The sequence below is a fragment of the Eretmochelys imbricata genome, chromosome 1 (assembly GCF_965152235.1).
Source record: "Eretmochelys imbricata isolate rEreImb1 chromosome 1, rEreImb1.hap1, whole genome shotgun sequence".
Classification (NCBI taxonomy): Eukaryota; Metazoa; Chordata; order Testudines; family Cheloniidae; genus Eretmochelys; species Eretmochelys imbricata.
Window position 1 is genome coordinate 308,313,834 of NC_135572.1, and position 17,965 is coordinate 308,331,798.

Here is a 17,965-nt window from a genome sequence, read left to right on the forward strand (position 1 = left end):
TGTTCTTGATTAATTTGTGAAAGAATTACAAATCAATGTTTTCAGTCTCCCTAAATAAATCCAAGTAATCAAAGACTGACTGTAATTAACAACGAAGCAAACCACATTGGTTTTAATAAAGGGGGGGGTGTCACACTGGGGAGAGGCTTTGGTGGAAGGAAGGGGAGCCTGGTCTAGGTTTATGATGTTCAAGGATACCAAAGTGCTGGGAGTCATAATAAGTAGATGGGGTAGATAGATAGATTTAGCAGTGGCTGGAGTTATTGAGCAACCTGTATAGAATAGAATAGCTAACTTCAGTCTTCTCAGAAGTTCAGTTTAGCACTGAAACCCAACACCAGGCCTAGTTTCACCTTGTTTTGGAGTCTGATGAGAAAGGTTGCATAACTCTAGCGCAGGTGTGCCAGCTGTTGAATCCTTCTGAATATTATCCCCTCTGAAGTAAAATTCAGTATGTAGGAAATGAAATGTCACTCGTCAATGGAAATCAGTCAAAGCCCCTTCACTGATAATGCAGCCTCTGGAAACTTGTGCATTAGTAGAGGAATGTATTTATAATATTAAAGGAGCTTTTTACAAATTTCCAAATAAATGTGGCAATCTATATTAACACTAAGCGATTGTACTTAAGAAACCAACAGAGTGTATTTTGTGTAGATGCTGTGGTGTAATGAGTATTATATTTTGTTTGGAACTCTGTCTCAACAAATGGATATAAAAGGAATGTTTATATTAAACGTCAATGAAAAACAAATTTAAAATATTATGTATTCAATTTATTAATAAAAACAACAAGCTGCATTAAATGAAAAAGAAAATAACTGGATTAAAGATGCATTTTTATTCTTTTTTGGACAATTGTACAATTAGTTTTTCATCTATAGAAACGCTGCTTTTACAATTTTAACAATTATAGTGCAATTCAAAATGATATATTATGAGTAAATGCTTCTACATATTCAGACAACTGAAATGATGAAGTACTGGATTGACTTCACATTTTTAACAAAATATTAAGTTTCAAGGATCTGTCAAGCTGTTAAAGAAACAAATCAAAACCAAAAGATTAAAACATTTTATAGACTGTTATAATGTCTTATCAACAGGAGCACTGGAACAGACAATGGCTCATATATTTTACTGTTTCTGGAAAATTGAACATTGGAATACTCCACAATCAGAGAATAATTACTCCAAGACAAAATAATGCACCATGTGATTTTAAAGTGACACCTTAACATAAGGGAATTTCTGCTGCAGCAGTACCTGTTATAGTACAATTGGTGGTCTTATTTGTTGTGTTACACCATCAACCCCTCTTGATGGTTAATCCTAGTATCAATATTTCATTTCTCCATCATGTACATGTAGGTCATTCTTGATCACTGCGAAGTGGTATACGTTCTGGGGGCAGCATAGGTTGTAACTTCTGCCAGCGCCTTGGAGGCCACAGGATATGGGTAGCACGAGCATGTAAAAGCCCAAGAGAAACCTGCACCAACAACAGATGTTAATAAAATGTAACAATTATTTTTTGAAATAATATATAGTGAATGATTTTATAAGAGAAATAAGGGCAAACAAAGCAAAGAATTTAGAACTGTATTGACTTGTGCTACAGACATAATGGAAGGGAAATGTAAATGCTATTTGCAAAATACCTAAAAAGACTTATGTTAAGTTCTAATGATTTTGCAGACCCTGGAGTTCAACAGAGTTTTCCCACATTCTGTTTAACAGTCATTCACTCAGTCATTTTTATTTTACGTCTGCAAACCAAAAGAGAAGCCATTATTATTGTTCTACTTAGAAAGTACCAAAAATTATAAACAACACTATATTTGGACAGCAAATATGGGAATTTTGGTTGACTCTGTGCTGATTTAAGGGCTAAAATGAAAAATTTGGGCACCTAACTTAACCCACGTTTGATAATTGGACACAGTCTGTATCCTTTAAGCTCTGAGTCTTGACAGTTACTCACAAATTTTAGTTCTCTTATAATGCAAAAGCAGTTTTCCCAGACAAGATTTATATTTAATCAGAAAACACTTTGGGTACCTTCCTAGCCTCTTTATTATTAACCCAATACAACTACAGACACGTATCTTCAATTCTATCGTCACTTCCCACCACAAAAAGATTTCTTTGAATAAGTAGGTATTTTGACATTTTATGCAAATAGACACCAAACAGACCCCTACGAATATCTTCAGCTAATTTTCCTGATTTAATTTCATAGGATTAGATGTATATACACCAATCTCTCTCTTCTACATAATCAAATCACTGAAGTTGAAGTGGCCGATATCTAATTCCATATTTTGTAGCTTGATTAAGCAGGTGCTGAATTACTTGCATATAATTTGGTGAGTTAACAAGCCACAGTATCTAACAGAAATTACTGTGTGATATCTTATTTCACTTGCTGATTGCCTTGGAACACTGCAGTTTTCCTTTTACATTAAGGGGGAGGCCAACTAAGTCCATGCTTCTGAGTGATCGTTGTTTGGTAGCTTCTTTTTGATAGACTTGTTACATTTTGATTTCAGTATTGCTGTTGTTCTGGATAGCTGGTTGAGTGTTTTGGGCATAAGAATACTCTCTATTTTAATTATCTCACTAACTGGAGTTCAGATGCCATGGCAGCACACTATCATCACAGGGATTTGTACTCTTAGTTAATCACATTATATGATATCTTTTACAGTGTTGGCTACAAATAATAAAATGGATGCAATCACCAGTGCAGCATATAAGAAGCAAAGATGTATTACTGATGTGGAGGACTAAATTCTCTTCTCACATCTAGCCTGTATTCTCTCAGTACATGGTCACCTGTTGATTTCAATTGAATTTCTCCATATACAGAGAGAACATAAATAATGGAGTCAAAATATATTTGAATCTGACTGTGAACACTGCTTCTGGCTGCATGTCCCCTAGTGTTCAGGCAATGGGGAGCCGTGCCTTAGTTTCTCCTCAGCCAGGTACAGACAAGTCAAACAGACCTTCTGGGTATTAAAGAGTACCCTCTTCTGAGGGGCTCATTTATTGACAACAGAAATTAATATAAACATAAGCAAGGACTTATTCTGGTACTCCCCAAGGCATTCACCATCCCAGCCTCAGTACTGTTGGAGACCCCAGGGCATGGCCACTATTTAAGTCGAGGGGATGGAAGGCCATAAGGGTCGAGGAAGTCTCCCTGCTGAAGGCCTAAGGGCTTCTTCTCAACCCCCCTTAATAGAATTCAGGCCTGGCTGGTTTAAGTAAGCTCTTTTGCTCTTAAAACAATGTTGCAGCCACAGATAATGCCTTATAGTGTAAGGTTTGCTGACGCCAAGTTAAAGATAATAGGAGAGAGCTACAAGGCCAGACAGAATGTGCTGGTTGTTCAAGTTGCTAGGAATGCTTGTTAGAGGTTGCAGGAAATAAACATTGTTGTAACCCATATAAGGAAGGCAGAGTATTTGTGCAAAGTTTTAATTGGCTGATGTGTAGTGCAGTAGCATTAAGGAATATAAAAGTGTGTGTAATGACCTGCTCTGGTGTGCAGGATTTGAGATTCTATTCTCCCTGTACCTTGTTTGCAGCTGCAAATAAACTTTTCTGCTTCTCCACCCCATTTTGATTATTGAGTGAAGCACACCGGGTAACGAACCCCTGCTGTTGTTTTGCCTCTCGGCACTGAGTACCGGCAACAGCACAACTCTCTTTGGAGAGCAAACTTTTGGTTCCTACCTTCAGAACCACTATTCCTTCCCCTGAAAAGTCTCTAGATCCTTCTCTAAGGATATTCCTACTCCCTTCACCTGGGGAACAGTCTCTCTCTCTCTCTGGGTCCTTCCCAGTTTCTCCCTTTAAGCTACTCCTGTTCTCTCTTGGGGTTGCATTCCCCTTATAAGCCTTTTCTCTTCAGAGCACCTTCCTCCTGAGCACACTCACTGACTGAGCTCAGGCAGCCTGTTTTCTAGGGTGCAGATGCTCCTCTACTAATTGAACATTAAACACTTACCTAGGGCAACCAATTACTCCCAGATGGTTTTTAGAGGGCCGCCATGGGGAAGCTAGGCCCTGACTCTCCTTAAAAGGCCAATGGCCCCATGACACTGACAGAATGTCATGCCCTGAAAATTGCTTCTACTGACCATCTTCTGATTTGTTTCAAGAAACAAAACCTCTTCCTAACAAAGCTGATTTACAGAGGAACATGACTAGTGGTATCCTGTGTTAAATGGGCATTTCTGGAAAAATGCTGGATTGGAAGACTAAAGTCAGCTCCTACTCCCCATTCTGCTGCTCCAGCTTCCACCCCACACTCTGTATCTCATGCCTCCATTTTCCTTCTACTGTGCATGCTCTTTGCCATCTTCTGCTGCTTTACTCCCTCAATCCCTGGATGCTGCCACTGGGTCTTTAATGGCAGAGACTAGGTTGAGACCCGGATTTCTGCACCAAAACACAAGGTGAGAAAGAAGAGCACTGGGGAACACAGCTTAACTGAGACACTCCAATGAGGAACCAAGAGCATGGTCCTCACAGCAGTTTCTTTATTGATAATACACATGGGCAGTTGATTTGCTCACATGAAGCAATACAGAGGTAGAGACACGCGCAATCAGAGGAAAGGGCAGAATTACCTATGTATCTCTACAGCATACCATCCCTTTTTGGTCTCTGACTACTTAAGTCTTAGGACCCTATTATAATTATACTAAAGATTCCAACAGAATGTAAGGGGAATCTTGGATTGTCCACTTTCTGTCAGAAGGTAGCAAACCACAAGCACAAAATCTAAAGCATAACACGAATTCCTCAGCATTAGTTTAGCTCATTGTTCCCTTATTGAGCTGTATTTGAAGAAGAAAAGTCTAATGAGAACGTACTTCTTCTTGAGAAACACTAATTAAAAACATTAACTCTGACTGATCTTGTTTTATCACTTTTAAGTCCGTAAAAAGTTTAGTCTTTTTCATTTGTGTTTTGTCTTTTAGTCTTGTTAATGTGTATTTAAACTGTGTGAAGCCTATAGAATGCCATTGGCAGAGAGGAACTCTAAACTCTTTAAAAACAAAATCAGAAAGAAATAATACTAATGCCACAGGTTATATGGTATGTGAGAAATTCCATCAACTCTTAGAAAACAACATTGTAAAAGTATATGCCAACCTATGACTCTGACGTGTCTCTCGTGTTTTCACCCCTCAATTTGAGTTATACTCTATCTATATGCCACAGGCATTCCAAGTGCTTCAAAACAATGATAAACAAAGCACAAAGAGTAAAATTCACCCAAGCTTGGAACAAAAAAACAATAAGATCAATAAAAGTTGTTGTTTCTAATTAGGGTTTCTTTCCCCTGAAGTAGTATATTCATTAAACACTTTTTTTCTGCAAATAAGTTTAATAAAGGAGCAATGTGCAGGTCGAACTCTGTGGAATTCTTGTTACATTTTAGATTTTCTGCTCGCAGTTTGTTACCTTGTGACAGACAGTGGACAATTTTGGATACTTTTTGTTCTTTTAGATTAGTTTAACTATTTGGGGGTCCTATTCAGGCTAAACATTGTTGGCTGAATCCTGCATCCCACAAATTTCACTGCACAAAGTGGCCTTAAAACAGCCCTAAAAGGGCAAGGGAAATTTCCTCCAATATGGAGAAATCCTGGGCTGGTGTAAAGTTGGCATATCTGGGCCCCTTTCTCTAATGGCATTTTGGGGGCATTTGGGCCACAGAGAAGGTGTTTCAGAGTGGGGCTAGAGTGTTATGCATTTTGTTGACCTCCAGCCAGCACGAAGGTCCATAAGAAACTATTCTAGCCATCATAAATTAGTTTTATCCAGTATTGTTGTAGGTGTGTTGGTCCCATTAGAGAGACAAGGTGGGTGAGGTAATATCTTTTATTGGACCTTAACACACTCAAAACCACCTTCACTGAACAAGGACACTCCACTAGAGAAGTAGATTGCATCATAGAACAGGCCACCCAAATGCCCTAAGAGAACCTGACCCAATACAGCTGTCACCTACCTCCCCACACTGCAACCCATATGAGGTATCATCAGACAACTACAACCCCTACATGTATGCCACATGAAGTGGACACTGATATGCAAAGGGACAAAAACACTGGAAAAATTTCAGCCCCAAAGGTGAATGCTTTGGAAAGTTATGGAGCAACTGAAAACAGGATCTTAGAATGGAAACACTTCCGCAACTAGCTAGTGTGCCAGGTATAATACTAACCAAAATGTATTGTGCGGGATAGCTATGTGTCAAATTAGATCGTTTGTCTTTAAGAAAGACTATTACACAGGGTTTTGATATTAGATCGTAGATGTAAAACTGTCTCCGAGTATTTTCTCAGTAAATTAGCCTCTTAAAAAAATCCATAGTTTAATGGAAAGTAAACTGCTATTACATTTCATTTTTTGTACATTGCTGAACTTTGAATCAACCTCTCCCAAGTATAGCAGCAGGAGAAAAGCTCAATACACATAAAATCCTGTGGATTAAAGTAGTACCCCAGAGAAACCACTTCCTCCAGCTGAAGTACCTGTGGTAATGAACAAGAGTAGAAGAAGCAAATGTTGATATTCTTTCATGCATGTAAGAAACACACCAAGGTGAGAACTAAGGAATTATTTTATTTAAAAAGCACATGGCACCTCAAATTGTTCATCTTAAATGATCCTGCTGGCTGTTACTGCTGCAAGATGCTACCTTGTTTATCACAATAAAAATGCAGTAAGCGTGTGTCAACTACAGTAAGAAAAGCAACATACTGACAACTTCACTCATTCTCCCCAGCCTTACCCCACTCCTATAAGTCAAACCTAATAGAGCCATCAACTGATGAAGAAAAGCACGCAGGACACTACTGTTGTTACAGGTTGAATCTCTCTAGTCTGGCTTTCTCTGGTCCAGCAACATCCATGGTCTGGCATGATTTTATTTTCTGTTTTTTTTTGTTGGTTTTTTTTGTTTGTTTTTTTTTCCTTTATCTACTTATTTCCTTGTGCCAATACAGTAAAATTGTGAAACAACACTAACACTTTGTTATGAAGAGAGCTGGTAAGCCTTGGCTAGGTGGCATTGCAAGTGTTCTGATTATTCGCCTCGGCGAGATAAAAATAAAAAGAGACCCACTCGCTACATGTTGACTCCCATGGTTCAGCAAATTCTCTGGTTTGGCACCGGTCAGGTCCTGAGGGTGCTGGACTAGAGAGGTTCAACCTGTACTAAGTGATTTGTTAGTATTATAGCTGGAGCAGTAGTTCCAACATAGATAAAGCATAACATAAGTGTTTCCATTCAAAGGCCCTACTGTAGACTCAAACAAGGATTCAGCTGGAGTTCCCAATATTCTAACGAGATCATTTTAATTTCAAACAAAACACACACACACACACACACACACACACAGAGGGATGGTGTAGTCATAATCATTATTATATGAATTTCAGACAGGTATTCTGTGACAAAATATAAAGAGTATTCATTCTGAAAACCAGTTTTAACATTTTGCATATGCAATAGAGGTGGATAGATACACACACAAAATGCTGTATACATACTGTATGAGTTTGTGTGTACGTGCATCCATCTATATCTATATACATTTTAGAGATCTCAAAATCTAAATGCTAAGACCAATTCTCAGAATGAATAAAATTCAGTGTGGCATAGAATAGCTATTTGAAATTTGTAGAAGAATTGTACCTACCCCATTCCAATGTGTCTTTGCAAATTAAGATGTTCATATCAGAATAGATGGGCACTAACTGAATTCTTAATAAGGTTCATATTCTTGACTGAATCAAAATAGGGTAGTGAATTAAGTAACAAAATTAGTGAACTGTGTTCTCTTAGTCAATCAGAACTGAGTGGCTAGATTAGGCCTGAGTTCTAAAAGGGGCAAAACAAAGAATTTTTTTAGTTATCAAATGATAAATTTCACACTTAGATGAAGATATTACAGAGGCAAGAGAGAGCTTGGTTAACCTTTTATCATCACTTACATTCATAACAGTATCAAAGTACTGGGGATTTAAGGACATTAAGAAATATGCAGGATTTTTCCCCGCACTTTCATAAGGAAGCAGCTACGAATGCCAATGACTGACTTAGATAAACTAACAAAAAGGCCTGGTGCATACATTCCTCTGACTGAATGCACTGAATTCTTGGAATTGTCAAGGATATGTTATTGAGATGACAGCAATAACTAGTAATGTTCTTTTTCCATTTCTTCCTCTGTCTTTTCAAAAGTCCTTTTTTTAAACTGAGGTTAATTTACAATATTTTACTGTTAGTCTTTTATCTCCAATAAGTATAACTTTATTAGAAATTATTTGTGAGATTCTTCCTTGCTTATGGTTTACAGAACTATTATTCTAGATAGGCCTACAGAAAGATTTATAAACCATTCTACTATTTTAAAGATTTTTAGCCCAAAGAGTTGCAAAAATTAAGACAGACTTTGCTTTAGTGCACAGCATGATATGCTTGCTTGCTGCATATACCAAAAAATGATCATTTAATAGTTTAGAGCTGTTTAATATTTCACTGACTGATGCACCAAAACTCTAAGCCTAAATAAGGCTGTCACTATGTCATGTTACTCAACATAAGACCTGAACGTATTAATAGTCTTTATGAAACAGCCCCAGATTAAAAAGCACTAGTCTATATGCATTTCAAAAATGTAAAGAACTGGTAATTTAAGTGGCAGGAAATTGTCATTACAATACATTTATTATCTTCAAATAGAATGTAGCAGATACATCCCAAGTCTATATATATATATTAATTATTCAGAAATGCATACACATTTTGAAACTTCTGTGTGAATTCCAGTCAAGCATACTTTGCACCAGTACCTTCTGAGAGTGTCAGTATTAGTTACATTTTTCACCTGATTATACTGCCTCTGATTGTGTAACATTGTCTGCTTCGACTGAACACCCCATTTAGAAATGCTGTACATTACACATGAAGTTGATTAACATATTTGTTCTGCTGCATGTCAGTAATATAAGGCTTAATTGTGCCATTTAGGCATGACATAGTTAGGGCCAGTGTGGAATCCTGCTCTCCCCAGGAAACACTGGAAAAACTGCTTTTGGAGCTCCTGGACACCCAAAAGCTGCACATGCACCCATTACATCACTCCTTTATAGGAAGGGCCTCTTCCCCCTTGCTGGCCGGTGCTTGGCACAGGAGGCAGGCAGGATATAGGACCATGGCTTCCCCTCCATTTGTGATGTTGGGTGCTCCCCAGGGAATATAAATAGAGTTGTTCCCATATTCCTTAGAGTCCACAAACTCTCATTCTGACTGGCCCATATGCAAGAGTACACAATGTGGGAGCGGCTCCTTATACCCTCTGCTTCCACTATGAACTCACACAAGTGTCAGGCAGAGTTTGGCTCTTAGAAAACCAGTCTTTAGTGTGAGTGTTACCAGCATTGCTGAGCTGAGTAAACTGGTTAAAATACAAATCAGGTTTTCACTGGGTTTTTAAGAAGTAGAAGGGGAGTTATATTTCAGGGTCAATGTTCACTATTGAGAAAAGAGTTCTTTTCCTGTCCAGGAACACTCTGACAGAAAACTGAGATCTGGACCTTATACACCCAGACCTTATGCCCTATGAATAATATTCTGCCCTCCCCCCACCCACACACACTATGTTCTACATTAGTTAGTATGAATATTTTCCAGTTCCTGAGTGGCTAACAGGAGATGTCCTACAGCACAATTCCAGGAAGTTATTTTTAATATTGATGTCTTTATTCTTTTTTATTTAAATGCAGAAGAGAAAAGATTAAAGCAGGGTGGCCAGCCTGTGGCTCCGGAGCCACATGCGACTCTTCAGAAGTTAATATGCGGCTCCTTGTACAGGCACCAACTCTGGGGCTGGAGCTACAGGCCCCAACTTTCCAATGTGCCGGGGGGTGCTCACTGCTCAACCCCTGGCTCTGCCACAGGCCCTGCCCCCACTCCACCCCTTCCCGCCCCCTCCCCTGAGCCTGCTGTGCCTTCGCTCCTTCCCTCTGCCCCTGGACCTCCTGCACGCCATGAAACAGCTGATCAGGAGGTGCGGGGTGGGAGGGGCAGTCGCTGATCGGCAGAGCTGCTGGCGGATGGGAGGTGTTGGGAGTGGGGGTGGGGGAGTTGACTGGGGGCTGCTGACATACTACTAAAAAGAAAAGGAGTACTTGTGGCACCTTAGAGACTAACAAATCTATTTGAGCATGAGCTTTCGTGAGCTACAGCTCACTTCATCGGTAGCTCACGAAAGCTTATGCTGTAGCTCACGAAAGCTTATGCTCAAATAGATTTGTTAGTCTCTAAGGTGCCACAAATCCTCCTTTTCTTTTTGCGAATACAGACTAACATGGCTGCTCTGAAACCTGACGTATTATTGTGGCTCTTTGGCAATGTACATTGGTAAATTCTGGCTCCTTCTCAGGCTCAGGTTGGCCACCCCTGGATTAAAGGGTGCTCATACTTGTCTTATCAATATTTAAACACACTAGTCTTATGTTTTACAAGTCCAACACCTTCACCCACACCAAACAATGAGCAAGCAAAACAAAACAAGAACAATTTATCCACCACTCATCACACTCATAATTCCCTAACCTGCTCAAAAGTTGAGGAGAATAAAAATGTTTTGCTACATACCTCTTGACCTTGAGGGCACTGGCTAGTTCATACCAAAGTGGGGAAGCTCCAAAGAAAACAGATTCTCACAGAGAATGCCCCTCACTAATTTAACTGAGGGTGATACTGCTCAAGTGCCTTTGGTGATCAACATCCCTAACACAAGAAGACAGACAGGCAATCTTTTAGTTAGGCAGGTCTCAAGCCATTTATGGCTTTACTGGGCAAAATTTACACCTTAAACTCCAACCAAAAGCAACCAGCAGACAGTGCAGATAATAGTGCACCTCTGTTAAAATGCTTCTACCAAGATACAAACTGTAGAATTGCGCACTAGCTTTGCTTTCTGGGTGAATTCAAAATCTAGCCCTCCTTATAGAGTGTACTTATTTATTTTTATTTTTAAAACAAGATGGGACTTATCAAAAGCTCCATTTAAATTGATCCGTTTAAAATTACATACAAAATTAAATAATAAAATAAAGCATTCCAGTAAGCATTATCCCTTAATCTTCACCCATAATTAAAAAACAAATCAGCAGCCCATTCCCCCTGTTCCCACTATCTGCCCCCCAAGCCCAGGAAAGTAGCTGGTCCTTACAACATACCCTGAATTGCAACAAATTATGACTATTTAGGACCAAGGAGAGGAGTGGATTTCAATGTTAAGGAACCCTTAGTGGACAGCATCCTGCGTGTATCTTCCTCTGTTTTATACTAAGAGGCTCCAACTTGAATGTTTCCACTGATGATAACTGTGGTAGTATCTGGCATTGGGAGAGAGAACGTCTCTAAGTAGATAGGTCCCATGCCATTTAGCTTGTTTCACTACTTTACATTCTGCCTGAAAGTTAACTGACAACCACTGTAAATCATACTGTTCAGCAGTCTAACCCTGAGGTGACAAAGACACAGATGATGCTAGCTAGGTTCACATCTGAAGAAACTGTTACAACCTCCTAGATATATTTAAATGGAAAAATCTGTTCTGAGAATTACTATTCCCTGATCAGGCCCTCTGATCCTGACTGGGATTTCTAGGCACTAGTGCAATAGAATAGCGTTACCAACTATACAAATGAAATCATGACCTATGACCATAATTTGTTTCCTCTGGTATGACAGTACTAAGCAGTAGCTAGAGTACCTAGTTCAAGAAGACGTATGTTAATAAAAAATGGGTGTGATAATAGACATTTTATCCTTGTTAAGACAAATTGGAAAAGCATGTTTATGATACTACAGTTTTGCCTGGTAAGAAGGAGATTTTTAAAAGGTAGATGAATTGTTTTAAAATTTTCAAAAGAACACATTTGTAGGTTGCAGCAAACAGATCTGTAATCACACTCATAGTTTTCCCAGTTCTTACGTACTATGCAAGTTCATGTTTTTTGATTGACATGAATCATGCTCTCTGGATATTTTTATCAGAATCATTTTGATTTTCTCTTACTCGGCAGAAAAAAAAAAACACTCAGCAGACCATTCCACTTAATTAAATCTTTCAAAAAGCCCTACTGTGAGGCTTGTTTATATTTTCTTATATAATGACATACAAAAGCAGTCTGGCTTACAGAAAACATGCTGTTGAAAACCAATAGGGAGCAGATATTTGATGGGTAGCGAGGATATCAAAGTGTCATTAGATAGCTGCATGGTATGTTATTAACATTGTAAAAGACTTTCTGATATAGGTCTCTGTGTGAAGATGCCCACAGCTCATTGAAAATGGTACATTCTATCAAAACCATTTGCAGTCTATATATACTCACACTGAGCTGAAAGATTTACAGGGAGAAACATATAAATATGCTTAATAGATATTTGATTCCCCTCCAAAACACACACACCATAGCTAAAATAGACAGCTCAAAAGAGTGTTTAAATACCTTGAAGGATGATTAGGTGCAGGGAAGGGTGCAGAAGAAATTAACCTTCTTGCATCCTTTCCAGCTGTCCTTCAGCAAGAAAGACCCTCCTCTCACACAGGGATCTAGTGGGAGGTAGCAAAGGAACTGGTGAAGAGGCAATCTCCTCTCTCAGGATTTGAGCCCCACTGTATGAAAGTAGAGTCCAGCCAGATTGAGGTGCTAAGGCAGTTTTTTATGCTCATTGAGCACGGGAGTCACATTTGGCATATCAATAGTACAAGTATGTTCAAGTATGTTCTTGACTAGAAATACAGGAGACCAAATTTATCCCTGGCTCAACTCCAGTGTTCAGGTACTACATTATCTGGAGAGCTAGTATCACCTGATGGTGCCCTAACTTTTACATATCTACATATTCTAACAGTGAAGGCTGAGAAGGAAGGATATTGCATTCTCTTGATATTTTACTGTGTAGTGTTTAAAAGCATAGACTATCATATTTATTCATTTCATATCAAAACTTAAACTTTATATAACTATCTTTTCTATTTCATTAGTCATGGCAGTAATAAAATATTTCCTATTATATATATTGTCAGAGTTACAGTGGGAGTCTTAGACCCCATTTCAGACCCTCTCAAGTGCCCCCCTGAGATGACATGCTCAGCTTCTTCACCTCTCAAGTGTGGTACACTATGGTCCAGCCACTCTTGGACTGGATCGCTTGGTTACAGACCCCTGTTTCTGAATCATGTAAACATGATAGGCCCAACTGTGTTTGGCACCTGCAAGGAAATTTCTCTCAGGAGCCTGTGGCCATTGGCTGATTAAAGTGACTCAAAACAGTTTTATCAGAACAAACCTCAGGTTTATTCACTCAAAGGTAAATAATAGACAGTGAAGATGGATAAAACAACAAAAGCCTATATGCCTGTGTCTGATCTAAACCTTATCCTTTGCTTGAAAGTTTTTGGTACATCCCACTGAGTCCAGAGACCTTACTTCTGGGCTGGGAAAAAACCTGTGCTGTTGTATTCTGGCAGTGTCTCTGTCAGTCTCACCTCCAACAGCTGATGCTCTCTTCTGAAATAGGTGGAAGGGCTTAATAGTTTAGTGTCCCTTTGATCCTAAGCTCTGACCTTGGGAAAATAAATGTGTTAACCTGGCTAGAGCTAGGTAAGCATTTCCTGATTTACAGTCCCCCATTGTTCTCTAAAAGACTCTTGGAGGTATCTTATCTCTGTCTGTTTCATTTCCTGCTTGTTCTCCCTAACTACCTTCTTTTCTTAACACTGTGGAGTCAGAGGGAATCACATCAGGCAGGTAAACTGAGAGCCATGCTCTACATAAAATTCATAATATGGATATCTCCCTCCTTCTCCATACATTATAATTGCATTTAAGCTACCACCGTGTCCTAAAAAGCTATAAAAAAAGGAGTACTTGTGGCACCTTAGAGACTAACCAATTTATTTGAGCATAAGCCTACAGCTCACTTTATCGGATGCATACCAATGAAGTGAGCTGTAGCTTACAAAAGCTTATGCTCAAATAAGTTGGTTAGTCTCTAAGGTGCCACAAATACTCCTTTTCTTTTTGCGAATACAGACTAACACGGCTGTTACTCTGAAACCTAAAAAGCTATGTTTTTCTCACTGAGATATTAGGTTCTACTTTTAATACACACACAGAGAGCTGTTCACCTTTTTGCAGTGGAAGATTAATGAATTCAGTTATTTGCGTAGTTAATAAATATTTTATTGCAATCATTCTTGAGCAATTAAGCCCAACTTCAGCATGTGCTTAACCTGAAGCATAAGGTTCATCTCTATTCAGCAAAGCACTTAAGCACATTCTTACAGTTAAGTAAGATAAAATAAATCAATTTTACATTCTGGTTCTGAGCTAACTGGTCTTAATTTGTTAACCTCTTAAACCACTGAATTTCTCAGTATTTACACAAATATCAGTACTTCCTGATGCAGTTGCACTGTAAATCATTACGTGGAGCTCTTTCACTTCTTGTCAAAATATCAACTAAATCCAACTGAATTTTAAATGTTTGACTTATTAAGTAACACAAATCTATTCAATATGCACTTGCCTCTGGCAGCTGTAAAACTCAGGAGTTATTTTGTATCTTAATATTTTGGGGCTTGAAATCACATTTTAGATCAACAACAGACTGCTTATCCATCACTATTTCTGCAATGCCTGGAGATCTAGTAGCATCTGAGAAATTAGCTGAGGAGACAGCAGTAATGAGATGCATAGATCACATGATCAGACAAATTTTCATTATTCTGCTCTAGCGGAAGAAAAATCTAGGGCTCCTGTACATTCACTCTGAAGTTTAATTATGTTTCAGGGATCTTGAGAGTCTTACAAATAAAGTAGATGATCCACATATCAAAATCAAGATGTTTCTGAGACCATCACTAATAGAACACAGATTTCCCAGTTTGCTCTTAAGAGTCATAGAATCACATCAGCGATTCTTAAGGTAAAGGGGGAAAGACTACAGCTGAAACTGCTACTTTACTAATGGAGGTGTGCAGAACTATTTGTAAGGGGGCTCCTGTTCCTCAGCTACTAAACGACTTTGCTTAGCACATTTGGTCCTTGGTAAAAACTATACTGTCTTCTTTTCACAGTGATGTTTTGTGCTTTTTCTGTTGGGTTATTGTAGGAAGATCCCTGAAAAGGCAAACTAGCCACCAAAGCTTCTGTATAGCAAATAGCAGTAAGTGCCCTGTGCTTCAGTATAACAGCATTCTCCCGCTGTATTTTCAGTCTCCAGTCTGAAAGGAGTCACAGTCAGCCAGAGGTGAATGAGAAGTAGCCTTCTCTTCAGAAGCCTCAAACCAGATGATCTTATACACCATTAATACAGTTGAAGAAAGAAGAACTGGAGGTATATGCACCCTATGTTTCCAGACTTGAGGATACAAGTTTTAACCTTTGAGAAGGAACTACATACTGTGAGTCAAAATCATGCCATTTTAAATAAAGAATTTGAAAAGGTTAAGCATGTATCTTTTGATAGAAGAAAATGTGTTTCTTACAAGAACTGAAGGAAAACCAGGCCAAGGCAAGAATCTGAAGGGAGCTGGAATTAAGTAAGACATAGATAGAATCAAAATTTTGGATGGGATTACAGAGTTGCTTGAACTTTTATTTTAACTTTGATAACTTTCTGAAGATGGAGAAAATCTGTTGTCCCTGTTGCAGCTCCCAGTACAGAATGGAAATTTGGCAGGTGCCAGCTGCATTTGGACACGCCTTTCACCAGTCCCAGGATTTCAAGTAGGGGATCAAGCTCTGAAGAGGACAGCACAGCACAAGGGGATCAAACTGAGCAATAACAATCCCTAAATTCTCCAATAACACTCTTTAAAAGTCCACTGCAACAACTGCCAAATTCTGCACCAACATTAATTTATTCCACCACTATCAAATAGTTTCATTCCCATCCCTTCCAATTCCCACACAACTACTGCTCAGTGACATATAGTTTATCAAGAATTATTTTTGACACTGATTATTTCTGAGCATGTTTTTGTCACTATACTTTCCAGTCACCATGGCTCCACTCCCTGAGCCACTGATCCTGTGATGTTGTCCTAGGAGCCCAGCTTAGAACCTCCTTCCCACAAGTGTGCCAGGAAAGAAGGTGACAGGTAGCTGTTGACGAGGACAAGCAGGCAAATTAATGGCAAACACATGGGATTGGCTTAAATGGCAAACAGCAACTTTATTAATTAAACCTTGGGGAGGTGCACCACGCTGCCCTCAGCCTGCTCTCAAGTATCAGGCTTTTAATTTGTTCCACTGAGAGTTATAGGGCTTTAACCACAAACCAAACAACAACTCAGGGTAGAACCTCCTTACAGACTCAGCACTGTTGTGAAAACTTTTTGGAGTGATAGGAACCTCAGTCTGCAAAGACTTCAGGCTACTCTCCTTCTTTGAGTACAAAATCTAACTATACTATCTCAAGTCTCATTTACCTCCGAGAGCTGGCCCTTTTAGCCTTTGCCCACACAGCACATGGGCCCCAAGTTGCAACAAGTCAGTAATTTCAACTGCATTATATGAACTTTGAATCGTACCATTTCTACCCAACTGTGCCTCCAAGAGGTTGCAAGGAAGGTTAAAAAAGACCAGACCACATACTAAGTTAGCCCCAGGGGAAAAATTCCTTCCCTTTCCCTAAAAACAGGAGATTGTTCAGAAACATACCATCATAAGCAGTAGAACTTCTAATCTACTTTTAAGGGGAGGGAGAGCAGTACAGCTAAGCAGAGAGAAAGAGGCTTTTTGAAAAGCCATGGCTAGCTTAAATAGGCAAGGGGACACCCAGCAGCTAATCAGCTGGCTCCACCCCACCCCTTTGTTCAGCCAGTGGCAAAATGGAAGGAAGGAGGGAATGGGCAGCCCCTCTTTCCTGTTACACATGCGTTTTGGATTTTTCTCATTCCCTGCTGTCCAGGTCCTCCTCTGCTAAAAGCAGTAAAAGGGTAGCCTCAGTGGCTCATCTTCCAGGCTTCCTGGGCCTTGGCTACTACATTGTTCCCAAGGCAGCACAGCTCACCCGCCTACACTTCTAGCTTCCCCCACTCCCTGGTAGAGCTGGACTCCAGCTCTGGCTCCCTGATCCTTGGCTGGCTGGCTCTATGGAACAGTGCATCCACTGTAAACCAATTAACTCCCCTTGTGGGAAAAGCTGGAGAACAAGATGTCACAGCAGGCGGGTCCAGACAGAGCAGTGAGTCAGAAAACAAAATGCCCAGTATCTGGTTGCAGCCAAATGGTAATTCTATAGCATCCTGGAAAAATACTAAATTCTATGTCCACAGAATTATAGCATATACAGGGCCTTGACTGAGATTAATGGGGCAGGGCACATCTTCAAAGTTACTGTTTCAAACTTTCTGTAGACCCAGGCAGGTACCTCACGCATCTGTTTATCCTCAGATCATATTTTCAAGGTCGCCACCTCAGCTGTAAAGGATACTTTTTCTTAAGCTGAGATTCAGAAGCACAAGCCGGTGCCAAGGGATGAATTCTGCAGCCACAGAATCAGGGAATATCGGGGCCCTTATTATAGCAACAAGTATACAGAGCAGAAAATTACACATTTTACGCACAAGGAATATAGTTAACATATGTTGATCATTCTCACCACACAAAACAAAACAAAACCTAACTCATTTTTTAAAAAGCTGACATTATAAAACCTATTCAATTTCTGTTAAAAAAATCAATTGATCCTAGCTAGCTCCTTATGATAAAATACACGTAACTGAGAAGCTCCATGCAGCCTAAACTGCAGAATTACAACCAACACCTTCATCATCAGAAACTACTTATTAATTAAAAGCCTAAAGTAACTTGTTGAAACACATGAACCTATTAGACA

At 39.4% G+C, this 17,965-nt stretch overlaps 1 protein-coding gene across 4 annotated transcripts in view; it reads right to left on the bottom strand.

The window, feature by feature from the left end:
- Positions 1-828: 828 nt before the first annotated feature.
- IMMP2L (inner mitochondrial membrane peptidase subunit 2) overlaps positions 829-17,965 on the bottom strand; it is an 837,008-nt gene continuing 819,871 nt past the window's right edge. For all 4 annotated transcript variants that reach the window (XM_077807792.1, XM_077807793.1, XM_077807791.1 and 1 more), the window contains exon 6: positions 829-1,492. In XM_077807792.1, the coding sequence (XP_077663918.1) occupies positions 1,373-1,492 (120 nt within the window). In that variant the 3' untranslated portion in view covers positions 829-1,372. The remainder of the gene's footprint in view (positions 1,493-17,965) is intronic.